The following is a 23,933-nucleotide window of genomic DNA, read 5'->3' as shown; positions in this document are numbered from 1 at the left end:
TTCCCCAAGAAGATTATTCTTGACTTCTACTTACAAATTCCCAGAGTCTCTCTAAGACTCACATTTTTTCATGAGAGCTGCAATGTCAAAGGTCACAGATAAGAGTAAGGTATAAGGTGGGTAGGACATGTGTGTGCTCATATGAGTCACTGGTACATTAAAAGCTAGGAATTGTCTCTATAAACTACACTATCTAGATTGCATTATTTAGTCAATGTTTAGCTTTTTTGGTTGTTTTTCCTAACAAACCAACATGACATTTTACAAATAGATCAATTCACTGTGCTACCTTCTATCTATCTTCAAAGAGGATGGAAGAAAGAACCATTTTTTGACAAAGAGAATACACAATTAGTTTAAACCACAAACCTGAACTTCGAAAATGGATGAATTAGAAAACACAGATCATGGCTCAGGATGGGTACATCTTATTCAGGAGAAACAGGATAGATTTTTTTTTTTGTAAAGCAGGATGAGATAGGGAAGGATAGAATAGACTAGCAGATGGAATTATATTCATGTGAGGAAATCCAGAAACCAGAAGAGAGAAGCGCAGTGGCCAGCAAGTGGGCAAACAGAGGCAGAAACAGATGTAATACTGTCATCTGAGTAGACAGACCACCCTGATGGGAAAAAAAAAACAGACGAGGAGCCCAGAAACAGATCACAAACTTGACACAAAGGCATAATATAGGAGTGATGGAGGACTTCTAATTTTCCAGACGTCTGCTGGAGCCTTCTCTCTTTGCCTAAAGCCAAGCAGCTAATAACTTCTCAATTTGCCTTCATGATAATTTCATCCCTTGAAATGAATCACTTTGTTAATGTTTTCCAGTGTTCCAATAAATATGGGCTTTGGTGGCCTTGATCCATCCTCCAAGACCATCATTGTTCCCTGGTCTTTCCTTCAGTTGAGTAACTCTGTGAGCTTATTTCTCCTCCTATTATTGTCCATTCTCTGTTCCTCTGTATTGATTCTGCTTTTGGTTACATCATTAACATTTCCAAATTCTCCCTGATATTTTGATGAGTTTTGCTATTATTTCTTTCCATGATTTATTAGCTGCATTCATTTCTTCTCTTCCCTTTCATAATCTAGTAATTTTTATTCTTCCTTTTGTAAAGGAGTATTCTTGCTGTACTCACCAAAAGACAAAAGGGAGGTGATTGATGATGATAATAATAATAATAATAATAGATAGATAGATAGATAGATAGATAACAGAAAAGCTCTCTCCCCAGAGCTGACTCTTGCTTTTTAAAGGCTCTGTGTGTGTCTAATCCCTTAGCCAGACAATTGGTTGACGTTTCCTATGTCCTCTTAGCTGCCTTGATCTAATGACCAAAGCCCCATATTTCCATCATATTAAACTAAGAAACATCTTCACTTTGTGGGCAGGTTACCCAGGTAGTTAACTCCATACTCTAACATCTAATTATTTAAGAAAACTCCTAAATGCCTCCTATACACTTTGTTTTCTGATTGTCTGTTATCCACTTAAGTTATCTCTCATGATTTCTTGCCTTTTCTTACATATTGTTTTAGCATATATTTCTTCAGGTACTTTTTCCCTTGTTTCTCATACTCAGTGTTTTTAAAAATTATGTTATAAATTTCTTCAGTTTGATTATTGTCTTTTTAGAAAATTTTAATTTGTGAGAAAATTTACTACAATACACATTTCTATTGTCACAACTGTGGCATAATTGCTAGAGAACAGGCCTTAAGAATCAAGATCTGGGTTCAAGTCCCTCACTTAATACACACTTGTAAGTGAGGTGGATTTTAGTGTGTGCAAGGTAGGTTTTTGTCATTCTATCTTATTGTTTAATTCCCAGGCTCCATGGCCATATCAATCTCTAGTTTCCAGGTGTTAGATGATATTTCCCAGGCTCATGACTTGTAAACATCTCCACCATGCTTGCATAGTGAGATACAGGCATGAAGTAATGTAAAATTGTGAGGCCACTGTTAGTAGTATGCCTTCTTTGTCTGTTGCCCTATAAATCAGGTGGGCACCAGTCATCAAGTGGGGAACCCATTTTGGGATCTGAGTAATGCATAGAGGAATGCATGTACCTGCCTTGATTGGCCCCCATCAAGGCTTGGGGGGAATCTGTGTCTGCCTCAATCGGCCTCCATTGAGGATTAGGGGATGAGGAGTTGTACTCCTCTTTCCTCCCACCCCTGCAAGAAGAGTGACTAGGGAATGCTGTAGGAGTTGGAGCTCCACGGGGCAGCTAGGTGGTAGAGTGGATAAAGCCCTGGCCCTGGAGTCAGGAAGACGGAGTTCAAATCTGGTCACAGAACAGACACTTGACACTTACTAGATGTGTGACCCTGGTCAAGTCACAACCCCAATTGCCTTTAAAAAAAAAAAAGAGAGAAAGAAAGAGGAGTTGGAGCTCCAATTATCAGCAACCCTCTTGAGAAGACTAGATTAGAATAAAGTAAGCTTATTTGACCCCTCTGAAGCTGTCTTGCTGTGTGACCAGATTAAGAATGAACCTGTGCTAGAACACCTGTTAGTGTTAGGAGCCCTCCTGTGTTCTCCTGCCCAACAAACGGTGTGACCTTGGGCAAGTCCTTTACCCCTCAGAGCCTCAGGAAACTCTCTAAGACTAGCAGTTGCAGGGAAGATATTAATTTGTATTGGTAGAGAAAGTTCCTCACCTTTCTACTGGCACTAACCCTCTCTCTGTTTCCTTCCTGTTCTTCTCACAGCTATTAATCATGTTAAAGCCTCTAAATTTTGTAGCAAAGTTGACATCCCAAGTCCCTTCCTTATGTGTGCCCAAAGAACTCTGGAATTTGTCATTGAGAGAGCTCAGCACACTGAGAAGTTTAAATTCCTTTGTCAGCTTCTCAAATCAGAAGTCTGAGATTTAGCTTCATGGGAAAAGCATGCTCTTCTTCTCTTCTTGAGAAAGAGGCAACTCACTGTTCAGAATGTTGCTTATTCCCTTTCTAATAAGCTTACAAACCCCACACCAGGTGTATACATTGTTTTTCATAAATATATCAAGCATGAGCTATATTTCTTCCCCTTTGTCATAGAGTTGCAGCCTGGGGTGGCCCCACTGAGTCCTCAAGCACCAGGAAGCATGTGGCTTCCTCCACTCCTCAGTCAGGAACCTTACTTGGGTGGTGGAGCAAGAAAAAAGAACTACCAATGTACAAACATGGCAGCCTGAGGCCATTTAGTGAGAGAATAAAGCACTCCTCAACAATCCCAGAGGGCTCCACAGTGATGCAACATGGTTCAATAACGGATGTTAATGAGGAAGTCTCTAAGTCATCGAGAAAAGATTAAATTAGGTTCAGTATTTTCTGCTTAAGAGATGGAGACGGGACTTGTAAATTCATTGACATAGTGAACTCCCAGATGAGGAAAATCCCTCTACCAATGCCAGTCAACATCTTCTCTATAACAAACTTTACGAGAGTTGCCTAGAACACTAAGAGGTTAAGACTTGGTGTCATATAGCTAGTATGTCAGAGACAGGTCCTGACTCCAGGTCTTCTTGGCTTTCAAAGACAGCTCTTTATCCATTACATCTTCTAACTCTTTGAAGAGAACAAAGGAATATGTAATCTACTCTAGTAAGAGTTCCATTCAAAATTATTTACATGTTAATCTTAGAAGTTAAAGGGTATAAGCTTTAGTTAGCTAAAAATTCATTTACTGGAATACCTTACTTGCTTATGATGCCAGGTAAGTGTGACATTATTGTATTATTATTATTACCACTATTATTATTAAAATCAGATATGCCAGTAGAAAGCTCATTACTATAGAGATCCCTAGCAAACTATGCAAAAACAAAAAAAGGATCCGCAACACAAAATACAAGTTTGAGCTAAGCAAGTACATTCGATGGGATTAGTCTATTCATATATAGTCATTGGAAAGGAACTTTAACCATCAATAATCAGAGCCAGAAGGAACCTTAAAAATGATCTAGTATCTAGTCTTTCATTTTCATTTTCCACGTGAGAAAGCTACGGCCCACAAATACAGAATGACTTCTCCAAGTTCATGATGGCATAGGTGGAAAGAGGAAATCCTATCTCCTAACTCCTACTCTAAGTCTTCTTACATGAAATAGCTATTTGGTAAAAATTTAGCTTATATGAACCAAAGTCATTTTAAAGAATTAAACCTCTGTTTTTATAAGTTTCAAATCTACCAGAATATCAAAGATATTTTCTTATAAAACTAAGAGCCCTCTAAGGAATAATCCAAGAGGATTAATTAGTATTGTATCTGCATGGAAACATTATGATTCTAACTAAAACTATTTAAGTGCTATTTCAAACACTAGAAATAATGTTAAGAAAACCAAATTCTTTTTCAGAAGAGAGAATAATATATTGACCCAATGACTCTTGTTTCTTCATTACTTACCAATTTAGATAATGCTCTAGAACCTGCGTAGATTATCCCCACAAACAGCATTGAAGAGGGAAGCCATGCCAGAACCTTGGCCCTGGGGAGGAAAAAATTCACACTTCATTACCAAATAGCATGTCAATCATAAGAGACACAACTAATTAGCAGCAGAGCCTGCAGACAGACCACATTAGGTTAAGAGTGATGATTTGACAGTAATTGACAGGTTATGTGAGATGTATTTTTGTATCCAAAGAAAAATGAGTCAGACAAAGTCCTCCCTCACTCTTTTGAGAAAGGAAGGAAGGAAAGAAGAAAGGAAAGAAGAAGGAAGGACAAAAGAAAGAGAAAGAGGAAGAAAAGAAAAGAAGGAAGGAAAGGAAGAAGGAAGGAAAGGAAGAAGAAAGGAAAAAAGAAAGAGAAAGGAAGGAAAGAAAAGAAGGAAGGAAGAAGGAGGGAAAAAAGAGAGAGAGAAAGAGAAAGAGGAAGAAAAGGAAGGAAAGGAAGGAAGAAGAAAGGAAAAAAAGAAAGAGAAAGAGGAAGGAAAGAAGGAAAGAAAGGAAGGAAGAAGGAAGGAAAAATCAAAGAGAGAAAGGAAGAAAAGAAGGAAGGAAGGGAGAGAGAGAGAAGAGAGAGAAAGGAAGAAAGAAAGAAAGAGAGAAAGAAAGAGAGAGAGAGACAGAGAAAGAAAGAAAGAAAGAAAGAAAGAAAGAAAGAAAGAAAGAAAGAAAGAAAGAAAGAAAGAAAGAAAGAAAGAAAGAAAGAAAGAAAGAAAGAAAGAAAACTACACTCCTGTTTAATTTTCCCTTTAAATTTCTGACTGATCCACTTAGCACTACTGCTTCTATAATGGGGATTGATATGAGATGGAAACAGAGTATTACAAGCCAGAAAAAGGAAGAGATTTTGAACGTTAACCAGAGTGAAACAGGAATAGGGGAGGGGAAAGAATTCCACCCAGGTTTCTGAATTTAAAAGGTGCTGGTAAAACTAGTAGTCTTTCAGCATCGTAGAAACAAGAGTTTAGCACCTAGCTGGCAAGGATAAGTAATTAAAATGGTAGGGATTTGATGGTGGAATGGGGTGTGGTGAGCTCCCTCTGTGCCCCACCTCTGCTCCTTTCCCTGAAAGGGTCCCCCCTACACAGCAGAGTCCCCAGCACCCCTGTCCCAGGCTTCCTAGGGTCTCTTATGAGGTAGTGGCCCGCACTCCTTGATTTTAAATGAGGGTGCCTTCCATACCATCTGCCCCAGGAATGGTTTGTGGTATGACCATGTGCCAGACACTATAGTAAGTACTTCACAAATACTATCTCATTTGATACTCCCAACAACCCCGGCAGATAGATACTACTATTTTCCTCATTTTACAGCTGAGAGAACTGAGGCAAAGGTAACTTGTCCAGAGTCACACAGCTAGTAAACTCCTGAGGTCACATTTGAACTCAGGACTTCATGACTCCAGGCACAGCACTCAATCCACTGCATCACCCAGCTGCCTCCAGGCAGACTTTGGGGAGACAATGTAGTAAAATAGAAAGAACATTCACTGGCTCTGGAGTCAGAGACCCTGGGCTCCAATCTCACCCCTGAATCTTAATAATACCTATATTAATAATACTTTAATAATACCAGTAGGTCATCTGAACTCCCTCAGCCTCAGTTACCTTATCTGTAAAATAAACAAGTTGAAGCAGATATCCTCTAAGGTCTCTTCCAACTATAGCTCTGTGATTATTCTGGGAGTAAAAATTCCTAGTTACAGCTCTGCAAATAAGTGAACTATCTCTCAAAGAGGTTAAAAATAAAAGCCACAGACTAGTGCCAAATTGTTTTTTAAAAAAAAAATGACCAAGTGTTGTTCCTTCTGTTTGACTAAGAAAGCTTCTTTTGACGAATGTACTCGACAGCTCCTCCCAACCAAAGTAAAAAGAATGATATCCTCACAGGACAGGAGCCAAATGGAGACTGATGAAAAGCTGTCTCTACAGCCTCACAATGGCTGCTTAAACCATTAATCTGACATTTCCTGTACACCCAGTTTCTGGGAATCTTCAAGGACTAAGGAGAAATTTTCTTTGATTCAATTATGGCATTACTAGGAACTGCCTTTTCAGTGTGATTTACAGCTTGTAACATGCTATAATCTCGTCCAAAACAAGAAAAGCACTCCTCTTCCCCAGACAGTCCAGGGTCCAGGTTACTGACGCCACATCTCACCGCCTGTCACTTATAAATGGGTTTCCATCTAGTGATTGAAACTCCTAAGTCATTTTAACAACAGACGCAAACAAATGAAGCCATTCCTGCAAAAGGCACTCATTTCAGGTAATTCAACACTGAGTGTCAGTTATCGGAAATTGCCCAACATGAATGGCACTTGCCCACAAGTAAGTTCTTCAAAGGTCTGGAGTGCATGTGCAGACACGTCATCCCTCACGCCCCCATACGGCATCATACCTGCCTTTGTTCAAGCTGCAGAACCCTGAAAGACAGACAGTTCCTTGCCTACTGCAAAGCAAAATTAAAACACAAGTCATCTGTGAGAGATTCCCTGGCTCCCAGAAGTACTAGAGTAAAGAGATGTCTGAAATCTAAACCCCAAGGCAAACAGAGTAGGGAAAACAGAATCTTGCTTTGAGGCCAAAACCTTCTCCAACGTTTCAAGAAGGGTCAGCCTGTTGCTAAATTTCTTCCAGGAAAAGGCTTCAGCATTAAGTGTCTCTGGTTCTAGCTGACATGGGGTACTGCAGACAGGATACAAGCAAGAAACAGAAACAGCCAAGTGTGGTGTTGTAGTAGGAAGGACAGAGCATATGTGTCAACATCGAGAATGGATCAGCTCCTTTAAGGAAGGAGGCTGTGCTTTGGGTAAAATAGCAGCTGGCACAGCTGGAGGCATAGGTCCTTGGTATGTAAGGTCAATGAGGTCGCAAATATTTGTTCTTGATTCCCTCTTGTGAAATAAACAAAGCAAACTCCTACGGGCTTAGATATTCCAAGAGACACCAATAAGGCTGAAAAGTCACTAGACCTGAAGGAAAAGAAAACACCGCTGGGGAACATCTTGTCTATTTATCCTTCTACCCCAAAACACAATTTAAAAAAATAGAGGAAAGAGACAAAACAAAATAAAAACAAGAGTCATGGCTTAAACCAAAAAGATTTTGGCAAATTTCTGAAATATGTGTTGCTTTGCATTAGATACACACAACCCCCTAAGGCAGGAAAGATTATTTATCTCTGCGTGTGCCATTGACCACACAGACACTCTGGGGGATGGTATCTGGGCTGCCATAAGGGTACAGAACCAAGCTATCTCCAACATAATTTGAAAGTCATTAGAGGCACAAACTCTAAGAAGGAAAGGAAGCCAGAGGTTTCATCCAAGCAGTACTTAACAGGAATACACTCGTCAACAACGCCAACAAAGTCATCCAGCCTCCACGTGAAGACCTCCTTCAATGAAGAAGAAGCTACTACTTTTTGAGGTATCCCCCTCTACTGTGAGACAGCCCTAATTGGGAGGGAAATGTTTCTGCCTCCATCCAATATATTTAATCTACCTCGCTGAAATTTCCACCCATTTTTTCCTAGTGCCACCCACTGGGGTAGGAAAAGTATAAAGCTTTTCTAAATAACAGGCACTCAAATACTTGAAGGCAGCTGCTGGTTTCCCTTCTCCAGGCCAAACATCCCATTTCTTTCTTATGGTATAGTTTTCAAGCCTTTCATCATCTTGATTACCCGACTCTAGCTTATCAATGCTTTTCCTAAAATGCAGTGCCCACAACTGACCCAGGGCACTATCACCACCCTCAGTCTGAGTATCATGTTTCAATTAACATAGCCTAAGAAAGCTTCTTTGGCCACCGTGTTACAATGGTTCATTCACACTGAATTTAAAGTCCACTAAAGGGGCAGCTAGGTGGCACAGTGGATAGAGCACTGGCCCTGAAGTCAGAAGGACCTAAGTTCAAATCCAGACTTAGACCAAACACTTGACACGAGCTGTGCGATCCTGAGCAAGTCACTTAACCCCAACTGCCTAAAAAAAAAAAAGAGACAAAAACAAAAACAAAGTCCACTAAAAACCCAAGACCTTTCTCATATGAACTTGAAACAGAACATTAGTCATCCTCACTTTGAGTCTTGCCTTTAAATGTTTTGCACCATTTTCTTCTGCATTTGTGTCTTGAATGTCCCTCCCACCATAACAGTTATTCCAGTGAGGTTCTTTATCTGTTTGTGTGCCCATTCTTCCAGCTGATTTCTTGACTTTGGGTTTGATGTTAGGGCTGGGCTAGTGCTTCTCGCGGGAAGCAGCTGGCCCTGGTGCTGCTTTTTTGGGGTACTGATGGTTAGGTTATTCCAGGATCACAGGGACAAGCTGGGGACCTGCAAGCTTTCGATGCTCCCAAATGGGTCTGATGGCAAATAAGGGTTGTTGCTGCCCTGGTCTGAGCCCAGCAAATTCCTGACCTGGGTCTGATCTGAGCGAAAGCTGACTGCTACTGGTCAACAGCAGAGTACGGTAGACAGTGGGCAGCCTGTATCAGCCAGCTAGAAAGCTTTGTTCTTTCAAAGTGCCAGAATTGTAGGCTCCCCTTTGATCTGAGATTCCTGTCCTGTTTATTCCTTTGCAGGGTGGCCTAGAGGCTAGAACTGAGTCCTCACTCTGCTCCTGGTATCTGAGTCACACAGTTGTTGTTTACTTCTGAAAATCCTCCTTTCTCAGCATACTGCCTAAGGCCTTCCTACCAAGGAATGCCACCCTTAGGTGCAGCTTTTTTCTCAATCCACCCTAGATCTGTTACTCGGAACTCAGTAGTGGACAACAAAGATGCCAGTTGTCACCTGTCCCACTCTGGGTAGGTGGTACCCTGGTATGTGTCGAGGACCTCCTCTCTCCCTGGTTCATAGCCTCTTCCTGGGCGCTGGAGTGCTCCAAACACAGCATATTTTGTCTGACTAGCTGTGCCACGCTGGGCTGGACAAATGACTCACTGTAACTTCTGTTGGATCTCTCCAACAAGATTCAAGCTGCTGCATTTTCTAGTTAGTTTGGAGGAGTTTTTGTGGGAGAGCTTGCTGTACCACTTTCTGCTCCTCTGCCATCTTGGTTCTGTCTCCCACACCAGGTTGCTTCTTCTTAAGAGTCAATATGGCAGGCATATGCTTCAAGGTCAATGACAAACTATATACACCAAAATATTTATAGCAGAAGTTTTTCATAGTGGCAAAGAACTGGAATAAGTAAGTGTCCATCAATCACGGAATGGCTAAACAAATTGCAGCACATGAATATAACGGAATTTTACTATGTTGCAAAAATGATGACTATGAAAAACACAGAGAAGCAAGGAAGACTGATATGAACTAATTCAAAGTGAAGGAAGCAAAACCAGGAAAACAGTAAATACAATGATTATAACAATGTAAGTACAAAGAACAATAACAAAACAACCCAAATTGAATGCTGTGAAATTATAATGTAGATAATGAAACTGAATTTCAGACAGCTGAAGTTACTTGCCTAAGATCATGTAGATGGTCAAGTGAAGGGATGAATTGGAACCTAGGTATTCTGTTTCCAAACTCTGGCCTCTCTCCACTATATCACGCTGAAAAGTCAACAGGTTAAGAAGTATCTCTGGGGAAAAAAAAATGGCCTAGGCAGAGAAATCAATCGCCCTCCAATCCCTGGTCACTAAGTCCTATACAGATAACATTAGACCAGCCAAAGAGTGATGTAGTCCATTGGAAAAGGCCTAGACCCAAGAATCAGGAGAACCAGATGCTATTCCTGGCTTTGTCACTAAGTGGTAGAAAGAAAAACTATTAATTTTGAAGTCAGAAGACGGGTTTGAGTGCAGTCTCTGCTGCTTACTACCTGCATGACCTTAGGCAAATCACTTAACTTCCTGTGGCCTTAATTTTCCTCTACTATAAAATGAGGAGTGGGGCTGGACTGGATGGCCTTTGAAATCCCTTCCAGACCTTGAGTCAGGAAGATCTGAGTTCAAATCCAGCCTCAGACACTTACTAGCTATGTGACCCTGGGCAAGTCACTTAACCCTGTTTGCCTCAGTTTCCTCATCTGTAAAGTGAGCTGGAGAAGGAAATGGCAAACCATTCTAGTACCTTTGCCAAGAAAGCCCCAAAAGGGATCATGAAGAGTTAGACATGAATAAAAACAACTAAACACATTCTAGAGCTATAATAATCATTATCTGTGAGACCTAAGGCAAATCACTTAAGTTCTTTCTGCCTCCATTTCTTAATCAACAAAACGGAGGAAATAATTTTCTCATGCATGACAGTGGGTTGCGATTACTGATTTATCTATGTCTTTGTTGAGACACTGTTGATGAAGATATCCACTTAATGAGAAATGAGGAAAATTATTTGCTGTTCAGTTGTTTTTCAATCATGTCCAATTCTCCATGACCCCATTTGCAGTTTTCCTGGCAAAGATACTGGAGTAGTTTGCCATTTCCTTCTCCAGCTCATTTTACAGATGAGGAAACTGAGGCAAACAGGATAAAGTGACTTGCCCAGGATCACACAGCTAGTCCCTGAGGCCACATCTGAACTCAGGAAGCTGAGTCTTGCTGACTGCAGGCCCTGACTCTATTCTCTGCTCTATCTAGCTGCCCAGAGGAATATTATATTTTCTCTAAAAACTCATAGGGTTAGGGTTTCTTGATAACCATCACCCTAACCTTACGTAATTGAGCACACTGTGGTGGGAGAGAGATTTGGGCCATGAAGCCTAACACCAGAAGAATCCCCCTCTCAGCCACAAACCACCAAACAAATTAAATTAAATACTAGGAAACAAACACTTTTGCACAAAAGTTGGGTGTAGCCATTGGCTTAAACCACATTTTTTTAAAAAGTTAAACTTAATCCATTTAAAGCAAGCAGAGCTTGCAGAATGCAGGGCTATCACAATTGGAAAAAAATGGGACTGATGAGTGTATGGAACTGTGTGCTGAATTACTGAATATGGACTGAACTAAACAGATGGCAGGTTTTTATTTAATTTCCTTTCTTTATTATGAACTCCTTAAATGTCAACACATATGAATATTTCAATAGACAAAGAAAAACAAAGGGGATTAGATGGGGAAATTCTGTTATGTTCATTTTTTCCATTACATACATCTTTTTGTTGCTGTTCAGTCATTTCCGTCACGTCTGACTCAATGACCCCATTTGTGGTTTTCCTGGCAAAAATACTGGAGTGGTTTGCAATTTCCTTCTCCAGCTTATTTTATAGATGAGGAAACAGAGGCATAAAGGGTTAAATGACTTGCCCAGGGTTACACAGCTAGTAAGTGTCTAAGGCCACATTTGAACTCAGGAAGATTAGTCCCAGCCCAGTGCTCCATCCATTCAGCCATTCAGCTGCCCCCATACATCTTGGGCTTTTGTTTTGGTTTGGTTTTTTGGTACAATTCAAATTTAATAGAGTAGTTCCAAAACTGCCCTGCTTGCCCGTGTCCCCTTCTGAAATTCCTCCTCTCTCTTTTTTTAAGTAATTCATTGACAATCTTTTCTTCCTTTTTTTAGTATTACCATCAGTACCACTCTCCCCAACTCTCCCCCAACCAAAAAAAATTAAAAAAGAAAGAAAAGCATCCTTTATAACAAATAAGTATAGCCATGCAAAACAAATCCACAAAATGGTCCTGTCTGAACATGAACAACGGTCATATCTCAGCCTTCCCTTCTTAGTCCACCACCCCTCTGCCAAAAGGTGGGAAGCATCACATATCATGAGTCCTCTGAAGCTGTGTTTGGTCATTTCACTGACCAAACGTCTTAAGTCTTTCACAGCTGTTTGTCTTTAAAATGTTGGTGTTATCACATAAACTGTTCTCCTGGTTCAGCTCATTTCACTCTGTATCAGTTCATACAAATCTTTTCAGGATTCTCTGAAACCATCTCTTCCATCAAGTCATGGTACAATAACATCCCATTACATTTACCTATCATGAGTGGTTCAGTCATCCCCTAGCTGATAGACAACCACATTGTTTCTAGTTCTTTGCTACCACAAAAAAGAGCTACTATAAGTATTTTTGTACTTAGGGGTCCTTTCCCTCTTGTTTTTTCATCACTTTTGGGAGTAGAAGCCTAGTAGTGGTAATGCTAGGAGGGCTGTTTGATCATAAGTTCAATCAAGAGACAGACTCATTCTGGACTTGTATGAAAATAGCTCAAGGGGCAGCTAGGTGGCTAAGTTGATAGAGCACCAGCCCTGGATTCAGGAGGACCTGAGTTCAAATCTGGACTCAGACACATAACATTTACTAGCTGTGTGACCCTGGGCAAGTCACATAACCCCACTGCCTAGCCAAAAAAAAAAAAAAAGAAAAAGAAATAGACAGCTCAAAATGACAAAGGATGGAGTCAACATTTCTGAAGACACGTAATAAACAATATCCTGGGACAAAACTACAATACTGTTCAGGGAAGGCCTTACACATTCCCTGCAATATTTACCAATCATGATAAACAAAAGCCACTTGTAATTAAGCTGTGAGCTGGCTGCCACCCATGGATGCAAATACTGCTCAGAAAAACCCTGCACAGGGTAAAGAAAAGAGAGACTCCATCTCTAATGGGACCCTACTGATTTTGTAGTCAGCACAGGATAGGGGTGTCTTCTGAAATCTTTTCACATAAATCCAAGAATTGAAATAGGCAATACTGCTGTCATGGATACTGTGAACAGCAAGGGAAACATTGGGGAGAGGGGTGGGGAATCAAGTATTATTCAAATTCTAAAACAGTATTATTTATCAGAGGATTGTTGTGGTTTTTTTTAATCCCCACCTTCTCCCATATGGAAGATTATATTTTCTCCATGGATGCAGGCAAGTAAGACAACACCTTAATGTGTACGTAATTATGGACATTTTACAGAGAGAAAAGAGTCATCCTTATAACTGAGACAAAACCCTAAGGACCGATGCCAACAGGTGGGAGGTCTTGGTGAAATAAATAGATTTTTGTTTTCTTCTCTTGGCTTCCTCGAGTCCCAGGAAGATGACAATTTAAGATCCAGAAATGTCATCTTTCTCTAAGTACAAATTAGGTGCCCATTTCTGATATGATGGGCCCCTGGCAAGTGGTTTTACAAACATTAACTCCAGCTCCAAACCTCTCTCCGTGGCCCCACTTCAGGGCACTCCCGGTACATATAGAAAGGTCTACCCTTAACACACACTGCTATGATCTATCTGCTTGTATTCCAGTAAGCACTAGTATTATTCATACTTGCAAAGCTGCCCTGGATTTCCTTACCCTCACAATCTTGAGGAAAAAATGCAAGATTTACTTTCCTCTGTAAACTTTACCCCCTGGCAGATGCCCACTGTCAACAGCAAGTGAACCTCCAAAGACTTGGTAACACCAAAAACCCTACCTTGAGGCTGTAACACCTAATGTTTTATGTAACCGGCTCTGCCCATGTTTTCTTATTGATATTATCCAGAAGGTTCCAACCATTTGGGGGAAAAAAAAGTGTTCTCCTGGCCCTCTTCTCTGTCTCTCTCTGTGTCTCTCTCTTCCTCCTCGCCCCTCCCTCTTCCTCACTCCTTCCCCTCTCTCTCCCTCCCCTTCTCTACACCTCTCCCTTTCCCTCTGATGGTGTCAGTCAGTGAGTTTCCACAAAAATCACATAGTAGTGATCTGGCTTTTTGGAACTTGGTTGAGGTAGAAGGAGAAAAGTGTGACTTTGTATGTACTCTTCATGCTATGTTAGAAGAAATTTTAAAAGTAATTCTGACAGAAGTCAAAATATTTTTGAAAAAAGATTCCAGTGATCTTTGATATAACTCTGGATTTGGTTACTATAGGGAATTAAACTACTATGGATAAGGTGTTGGGCTAATCTATAGATAATCCTATTATAATTACATGCATACTTGGACATTCTAATTAGCTCTGCCAATCATTAAGGATCCTTTCAGCGTTTGGCTGGTAAACCAATAAAACTAGTATCTATTACTGCTAACAAATCTCATTAATTCTACTACTCTGTGTATATTTTTTTCCAAATAAAATCCGGTTTGGCATTTTGATCATTGTTCCCTTCTATAGAGCAATTTTATATTTATTGGAAGGAACAACTACAAAAATTTTCATAGGAATAAAAGATCTAAAATCTTAAGGAAGATAATGGGAGAAAGTAGGAGTGGGTAGAGCACAGATTACTAGATCTTAAGTTATATTATAAAGCAGTAATCATCAAAACTTTGATGTTGGTTAAAAAGTAGTAAAGTAGACCAGTAAAAAAGATAAGCAACACCCAGAAGAAACTGGACATTGTAGCTCATTGTTCCACAAACCCCAAAAAATACAAACTCCTGAGGAAAGGTTTCCCTATTTAATAGGAACTTCAAGGAAAAGCAGCAAACAATTTGGCAGGAAATAGGTTCGGACCAGCATCTGACCCAATATGCTACAATAAGAGCCAAATAAATACACTGCCTAAAATATAAAAGCCATTGCAGAATGGAAGGATCTCTCAGTTCTATGAATAGCGGAAAAATTCTCAATTAAGCAAAGGATAAAGGTGATCATAAAAGAACAAAACAAACAACTTTAGTAAATGAAATAAAAAGCTTTTGCCAAAACAATAAAGATAAAAGAAACGGTGGGGGGAGAAGTCTTTGAATCAACTATATCATTAAATTTTATATCTAAGATATAAAAAGAATTGATAGAAAGAAGGAAGGAAAGGGAAGGGAAAAGGGAAAGGAAAAAGAAAAGCAAAAGGGAAAGGAAAGAAAAGTAAAGGAAAACCAAGAGTCATTCCCCAAATGAGCAGTTTTCAAAGAAGGAAATACAGACTATTAGTAACTGTATGGTGGAAAAATGCTCCAAATCACTAATAAGAGAAATTACAGTTTCTAAGGCAGCAGTTCTCAAAGTGTGATCCACAGACCACTGAGGGTCCCTGAATTCTTTTCAGGGGTCAAAACTATTTTCATACTAATACTAAGATATTATTTGCCTATTAAAATATTCCTCCTTTTTCCAACTACGTATCTGTGTTAAGAATAGATTTTCTTCACAGATTTCAACATCATATCACAAAAGACCGAATGCAGAAGTTAATATGAGAATCCAGCTATCTTCTATGAAGCCAGACATTGAAGACATTTGCAAAAAATGGACAGCTAGGTGGCACAACAGACAGCACTCCGGATCTGGAGTAAGGATGACCTGAGTTCAAATCCAACTTCTGACACTTACTACATGTGTGACCCTGAGTATATCACTTACCCTCTCTGTGCCTGAGTTTCCTCATCTGTAAAATGGAGATAATAATAGCACCTACCTCCCAGGGTTGTTGAGAATCAAATGAAATATTTGTAGTGTTTTGTAAACTTTAAAGTACTATATAAATGCTAGCTATCATTAATATATAAAATAATGCTACTCTTCTCATTGAATTTTTTGTTTTGGAAAATACAGTTATTTTTCATAAAAATGTGTTATGTTAACATATAGTGAGTTTATTGTTGCTACTTTAAATGAGTTAATTTTTCCAATATATGTAAAGACAATTCTTAGCACTTATTTTTACAAAATTTTGAGTTCCAAATTTTCCTCCCCTCCCCACCTTCCTCTCTCCTCATGAGTTAATATTTTTAAATTTTCTCTGCTTTAATTTCTAATATTTTTGTCGTTGTTAAGTCATTTCAGTCATGTCTAACTCTTCGTAACCCCATTTGGGATTTTCTTGGCAAAGATACTGGAGTAGTTTGCCATTTCCTTCTCCAGCTCATTTTACAGATGAAGAAACTGAGACAAACAGGGTTAAGTGACTTGCCCAGGGTCACACACAGCTAGTAAGAGTCTGAGATCAAATTTGAACTCAGGAAGATGAGTCTTCCTAACTCCAGGCCCAGCACTCTATGCACTATGGTGCCACCTAGCTGCCCCAATAGCTGAAGTTTATACAGCATGTCACAGTTTTCAATGTGCTTTATCTATACCGTTTTATGATTTAGCCTCATAACCAACATGAGGAAGGTAAAGCAAGTATTTTTTATTATTATTATTATTATTCTCATTTTTCAGGAGTTCAGAGAAAGTTGGCCTGAAGGTAAAAATTTGGTGGATGGGTTTATCTTACAGACATTTGGTGCTTTGCACAGCACAGCAGGATCTGTGATTTAAGCAGTATGGGAAAGCTCTGGGTGAGGGAACGCCGACCAATGCCAGTCAGCACCCACTTTGTAACCTGCATTTTTAGAGAGCTGAGGTCATTTATCCATGGTCATATTGCCAATACAGGTCACAGGTGAGATTTGAACCCAAATCTTCTCAGCTTCAAGGTATTGACTACATTATGCAAAAAACCCAAAACAATTTAAAAAAAAACAAACCACCATTCGATCACACTCTACCAATTGTTTTCAAGCCTGAAATGAAGCATATATTTAAGAGAGTTCTCATCCACCAGGAACAAGACATAGACAGATAAACTAATCTTGCATCTTCCATTTCCATCCCTTTTAAATATGTTTGTCCCTAGGAAGGCCATAACCCTCATCCACCATCATACCCAAGTGAGAATATCAGTGTTAGTTTCTGCCTCCAATAAGATGTCTGCTGAATGATTCAGACTGGGCCTAGTCCCCAAGGAGATTCTGGCCCCTGCAAACATCTCTGGCCTCCAAGCTCCTAAGGCAGGTTATGATGGCTAGCCACAAGATGCCCCTAAGAGAGATTCAGAAGGATTAAGGGCCCTTAGCAGATTTTATAGCTTTGTTGATTACCTCAAACCGTAATTGTTCCTTATAGGGCTCTGTTTGGAAATTATTACCACTCTGGATTTATGTGCACGTAAACACATTTTTATTACTACAAATCCTTGCATTGTGGCCTTGTCTGAGTTTTTGCAGGTGTGTTTTTTAATAGCAGAGAGCCCGAGGTAACCAAGTTAAACCAAGTGTTAACCCAGGCAGCTAGCGTAAGTTGGTTGGCATGAATAATAAAACTGCTGTAACTGAGATGAGAACTAATTAAATTAAATCACTTGTTTTTCAAATAGAGCGTGCATTATTCAGCGAACATCTGCTCTTTGAAAACACTCCGAAATTTATCCCTTCTTTTCTTGCCAGGCTCAGGGGTCTGAATTTTTAATAAATTCCCCATGTTCTACTGACACCTAGTGGATTTTGGCAGTTATTTCTAAACAGGCAAAATAACAAGACTAACAACCAGGGTCAATTTGGACAGAGGGAAACAGTGCCAGATGTTGACTTCCTCTCCCTTTTAACAACATCTCCCAACAATATCCATCACTGGCACATTTTGTCCTTCACTTAATCTCATCTCTTTTCTCTGTTCCTCCTTCCTTTTCTTCTTGGTTTCTCCATCCTCATCCTCAACCTCTTCACTCTGAATCATGTTTCCTTGATAAACCAAAGCCTCCTTAAACTGGAAAATAGCTGTAACACTGCTACGGAGCAGAATTCAGGATAAAATGACTCTGGTCTTACAATTCATCCAAGACGGGGGGTAGAGGTGCAGAAGCCAATTAAGCACCAAGATATGAAGCTTTATATAAAAGACAGCTCCATCCACCATGTCTTTTCCTCCACGGGATGACCTTAGACTGAGATGGATTTCCATTTTGGCGGAGAATTCCTCAAGCTGGTTCTACCTACCTCTTCTAACACCTCTTACAACCCCACCTCACCCCGGGGGAAACACTGAAGGAGCCTCCTTTCCCTCCAATCTCCATCCACAATAATTCATGTTTATATAAAGCTTTAAAGCTTGCAAAGTATAATAAATGTATGTCACCTTAGCCTAGCAATCCTAGAGAAGAATGAATGAGAACAAGACATTAGGAAATCCAAGTTCACTAGCTACCTAAAAGGCTTAAGTGAAAGAGAATAGTTAAGAAAGGAAAGTGGATCTCTTCTTGATTAATATGAAGAAAGGGAAATACTGGCACATAAGAGTTATTTTAGTATATATCCAGAAGCCCTGCTATGATACTACCAAAGATGTGTTCCTTATGACACATTCCTTGATCCTAATTCTGAAAAGACTGAAGTTTCCTAAAAAAAAAATTTAAATAAAAATAAAAGTTTCCCTCATCTAATGAAAAGGTAGGATAAAACATAACAGTCATTCAGAATGTGGACTCTAATTATGAGTCCAAAGGTCTCATAAATAAAATGAGATTGTGTCTATCCCAGTAATGCTGTCATTGTGGTGCTAGCCTTCTTTGGATGCTCTACTGCAATTCAGCAAGTACTATATACAATGATACAATAGAAAGAGTGATATTCTTGAAGTCAGGAAGCTCTGGATTCAAATCCTGTGTCCAATACTTGCTGAGGGACCATGGGCAAGTTTTTTAACCATTCTCATATTCTACTTCCTCATCTGAAAAATGGGATAATAATAGCACCTACCTACTGAGATAATGGATGTAAAACTTTGCAAAACTTTTAAGTTCTACATAAATGCAAGCTATCATTGATTGCTATGTATACAGTGCTAAGTTCTAGGGATTTGTTGTAGTTTACTTGTTCCAGCCATGTCTGATACTTTGTGACCCCATTTGGGGTTTTCTTGGCAAAGATACTGGAGTGGTTTGCCATGTCCTTCTCCAGCTCATCTTATGATGAAGAAACTGAAGTAAATGGGTTTATATGACTTGGCCAAGGTCACACAACTAGTGTCTGAGGCCATATTTGAACTCGGGGAGATGAGTCTTCCTGACTCCAGAGCCAGCACTCTATCCACTGTGTCATCTAGTTGCCCCTCTAAGTTTGTATCCCTAGACATAAAATAGTCTCTCTTTGTTGGGATTGTATCCCTAGACATAAAATAGTCTCTCCTTTAAATAAGAGATCAGGGGGAAGGCGGAACAGGGGTGGTAATAACTATAAACCATGTCTACCAAGTAAGTACAAGATACTATGAAGCAGGAGAGAATATAGACCAGTAAGGGGATCAAGGACGTATTCCTATAGCATAGGGGTAGTACCCTACCCTGGTAGGGGTGAGGATACTCTGCACTGAAGGCAAGAGGAGGGAAGACCAAGGAGGAGAGATCAGTCAGTGGAAAGATAACAGAGATAAGAGAAAGAATATCAAACTTGGGGAGCAGTGAGTCGGTCTGACAGAACACAGAGTCTGGGAAAGGGAGTAATATGAAAAAAATCTGGAAAGGTAGGTAGGAAGGTTTGTTAAGGGATTTAAATACCAAATGAAGAAGTTTAGATTTTAGTAGATAAGTATCTTATCAAATAAAAAGCACTTGATAAATCTTGCAGTACTATGTCAGGTATTACACTTATAATAATTGTTATTGGTATACTAGAAACAATAGGGAGAAGACTGAAGTTTTCATTTGAGCAGGAGAATGACATTGTCATATGTGTCTTTGGAATACGAAATCAGCACTTTTGTGTAGAAGATACACAGGAAACTGAACCCAGGGAGAACAATTAGGCGGCTACAGCAATAGCCCAAAGTGGAAAATAAGGGCCTGAACTAAGACAGTGGTCCAGTGAGAAGAGGAGACGTGGGAGGGATATTGTGGAGGCAGAATCAGCAAGGCTTGCTAACTGACTGCATTGGCAGCTGATAGAAAGCAACAAGGTAAGAACGATTGTGAGCTTACAAACATGAATAAATGGAAGATGGATGGGTTTATGGAAGGGAAGATAGTGCGTTATTTTAAACATAATCAAAGAAGTATGTCCCTATATGTGTGTGCCCTTGGTTTTCTGGGAAACATCCTGAAATATTTCTTAACTATTTTTAGTTGATTTTAAAAGTAATTGCTACTTTTATATGTTATAGAAGTGATTTAATCATTTTGTGGTAGTAAAAACCTTTTGTTTTAGACCAAATTTTGGAAGCAACCGAGTAGTAAAAGTAGAAAAAATATTTACAAAAATGCCTACTTTTTGCCAGTGGAAATATAAAATAAATGGTTTTTAAAAGAAAGATAAAGAGGCGACTAGCCAGTGCAGTGGAATGAGCACTGGCCCTGGAGTCAGGAGGACCTGATTTCAAATCTGGCCTCAGACACTTATTAGCTGTGTGACCCTGGACAAGTCACTTAACCCTCAGTGGCTCCAAAAAAAAAAAAAAGAAAGAAAGATAAACACTTTCCTTGTGCCCAAGAAGAAAAGGTTTCACATTCTCAGGAAGGAGTTCATGGGCAGAAGGGAGTAGAATATCAAAAGGGGGTTCCATAAAATCATGACTGTGTGTCTTCTCATGGAAGAGACTCTCCAGAAGACCAATAGGAAAGGATGCCCTCAACTTGGCAATTTACTCTGGGTCAGTGTAGACCTCAGGGAAAGAATAATTAATCCTATTCTCTCAAGATCCATTGCAGGAAGAGACGGACTATGGCTGAAAATAAGGAGAATTTAGGAAGCGCCTTCCCTAACTCTTGTAGGGGGGGCCCTGTGAGACTTAATAAGGAAGAGCTGGGCCAAAGAGAAAGTAGAACAAATAAACAAAGTAAGGATTGAAGGAATGAATGCCAGAGGAAAAAAAGGAAAAGGGGGAGAAAATGGGGACTTGGAAAAGGAAAGTAATGGGAATACAGCTGGGAAAATAGAAGAAAGAAGAATTGCCATAGTGTGAAAAGACTGACGGGCTGTGAGAGAGGACCACGGGCCCCTGACTGTATCTAATGCTCCTCTCTAGTTTCATCCTCCAAATTACAATGCAGCCAAACAGTTTATAGTGACAAGAACATATATTCCAGGAATTCTTCTTTCCTTCCACAAAAGTACCTTGGCTTCAGTGGCAAAATCGTCAAGTCAGACTACAGATTCAGGGGCCAGAGACTGGAGCATCTGGGGCAACCCTGGTGCTACTGCTCCCACTGTTGCCCCAGGTGTTGGAAACTGGAGATGCTGCTCAGGTCAGCCCAGCCCAGCCTTCACCTCAGGCCCAAGTCCCTGCATCTGGCAGCAGCCTTAATTAAAGCAGGCACTAGAGGCTGGAGGAAGTCTCCAGTTATCCTTTCCACATCGAGACTTTCCCATCACGGTTTCAATATATCACAGGTAGGCATAAAAAATTAAATGGGAATTTTGGGGGGAGTTTTGCAGAAGTCACAGATGACACACAAAGGCCAGTAGACAACACAGAAAAAGTTTAGAAACTCAGAAATGCACAAAATATATGTAAAATATCAACATATTTTATCTTTTAATACCATAATACTTCAGACTTCTTCTCTGGTATGAAAGGAGGGCCAAAAAATTTTACACAGTTTTTACGGATCGCAGGGGTGCCATTCCCCTAACCCCAGAGATGTGGAAGGGATAACTGTGGCCTGTTCCCAATCATCTGTAGTGCCACTTAACAGAAAAAAAAACCAACAGAAGCATCCCAGTTTGCTGAGTGTGCTTGTCCGCCATGACAATGCTTCTCTTTGTAAAACCGATTAAACAATTTGGCAGAATTCCACATTCAGTGGAACAGGATGAGACACATTGTGTTACAATAAAAAAGCTACAGCAAATGCATACATCTGTGTCCTGTTTGCCTTTGTGAAAAAAAGATAATCGACACCTGGGAAGACATGTATGAACTGACGAAAATGAAGTGAGTAGAACGAGGAGACTACTATATACAGTAACAGCAGTATAGTAATGATGATCAACTGTGAAAGAGTTAGCTACTCTGATCAATACAATGATCCATGACAATTCCAAAGGATTCTTGAGGGAAAATGTTATCTACCTCCAGAGAGAGAACTGATGAACTCAGTGTGGATTGAAGCATTTTTTTTCATTTTTTAATTTTTCTTGCTTTTTTTTTTTTTGCAACATGGCTAATATGGAAACACGTTTTGCTTGACTTTACATATATGATGAGTATCAAATTGCTGGGGTAGGGACTGGAAAGAGGGAGAGAATTTGGAGTTCAAAAATTTTAAATGAATGTTAAGGAAAAAAAAAAGATAATCATTTACTAGCATAAGACCCATACCACCAACATGGGCAGGGTCAATACTATGAAATAATAACGAAAATCAAACTTACTTGTGGAAATTCACAGCATCATTATCTAGTAGTATGCCTCAAACAGCTATCAAAATTATATAAAACCACAAATCTGACCATGTCACTCAATAAACTCCAATGCTTCCCTATTACTTCTGGGATCAAATATAAACTCCTATATTGGTAGCTAAAGCCCTTCATAACCTGACCTTAATCTAGTTTTCTAGATTTATTTACAAGTTGCTTTTCTTCACACGCTGTCAGTCTAGCCAAATTGGTTTTCTTACTGTTCCTCATATATGGCACTCCATTACTGGCTTCTCATGCTTTTGCCTTAGCTGTTCCCCAAGCCTGGAATATGCCTTCAGAATCCATAATTTCCTTCAAGGCTCAGCACAAAAGCCACCATCTACATTCTCCTAACACCCCTAGCTACTAGTATCTTCCCTTCAAATTATCTTGTATCTCTTGTACAAAACCTTTTCTATATCTTGACTTCCTCATTTAGAATATAAGCTCTTCGAGGGCAGAAACTGGTTCACTTGGATCCCCAGCACATAACACAGTGACTGGCACACAGTGGGTGCCCAACAAATATCTGTCGATTACATGATTAATGGTTTTTAATGAAGATAGACTTTTGCTTTAAAGTAAACAATGGAGTATTCTTTACTTTAGGAGTATAAATAGGTCCTTAATTAACTCACTGGCTAACTGTTCTTGCCTATTAGGAATATAGCTATTAGTTTGGGATTTTTAGTCAAGACATATGTTAATGGTTCTCTAGTAAGATCCCCTAATGGAAAATTAAGGAAGAGGGTTAGGGAAGCTTCTGTTGGATCAGTCGGCAACCTTTTTTCACAAACTAGAGAAGGGAACATTAGCTAAAATCACAGCTTCAGCTCTACTGGCATTTGTGTTAAGCCAATACTTTTTCTCTCACTGCAAAATAATTTTCTATCTCCTTAGAGTGGCTGAAAAACGGTAAGGAGACCGAAAGCAATTTTTCAAGTTCTGAGCAATTACAGTAAATTATTTTAAAAGCATTAGATGTAAATTTTAAGTGGCTTGAGAACTCGGGTTCTATAGGACTAATTCTTCCATCTTAACAGGGGACAAATTGCCAAACAATTCTGAACAACACTATAACTTCAGAACACTGTCGACTACATCCACTTAAGGCATACTGAGTCACAGCTTTCCCGTAGGATCTCAGCTCTACAATGCATAATTATTTCTGCAAGGGACTGAACATCTGTTAGAAAAATCACATTAAAAGTTCTCCAAGGATTTGGCAACCACAGCAGCTGGTAGACAACAATAACAACAAACATGTGGCCAAAGAAACGGCGGGTATCCTTCTTAAAACAGAAGGCTCTGTGATCATCCAGGATTAGGTGCTAATGACCAACAGCCTTGGCAAATAAGCCTTAAAGGAAAATGACTCAGGCAAGAGTCACTTTTATGGAATCAGGACAATATGTGGCCAGAGGCTGACTCATATTTGCAAA

At 39.6% G+C, this 23,933-nt stretch overlaps 1 protein-coding gene across 4 annotated transcripts in view; it reads right to left on the bottom strand.

The window, feature by feature from the left end:
• The window catches only part of SLC35D4 (solute carrier family 35 member D4), a 172,349-nt gene that overhangs the window by 128,494 nt on the left and 19,922 nt on the right, over positions 1-23,933 (bottom strand). For all 4 annotated transcript variants that reach the window (XR_013486231.1, XM_020968752.2, XM_020968753.2 and 1 more), the window contains exon 4: positions 4,410-4,491. Coding sequence is in view for 3 of the 4 variants with exons in the window: in XM_020968752.2 (XP_020824411.1) it covers positions 4,410-4,491 (82 nt within the window). In the remaining variant the exon portion in view is untranslated. The remainder of the gene's footprint in view (positions 1-4,409; positions 4,492-23,933) is intronic.

This window comes from Phascolarctos cinereus, unplaced genomic scaffold (assembly GCF_003287225.1).
Source record: "Phascolarctos cinereus isolate Bilbo 61053 unplaced genomic scaffold, phaCin_HiC Scaffold_4;HRSCAF=312, whole genome shotgun sequence".
Taxonomy (NCBI): domain Eukaryota; kingdom Metazoa; phylum Chordata; class Mammalia; order Diprotodontia; family Phascolarctidae; genus Phascolarctos; species Phascolarctos cinereus.
This window is presented reverse-complemented; position numbering and strand designations above follow the sequence as displayed.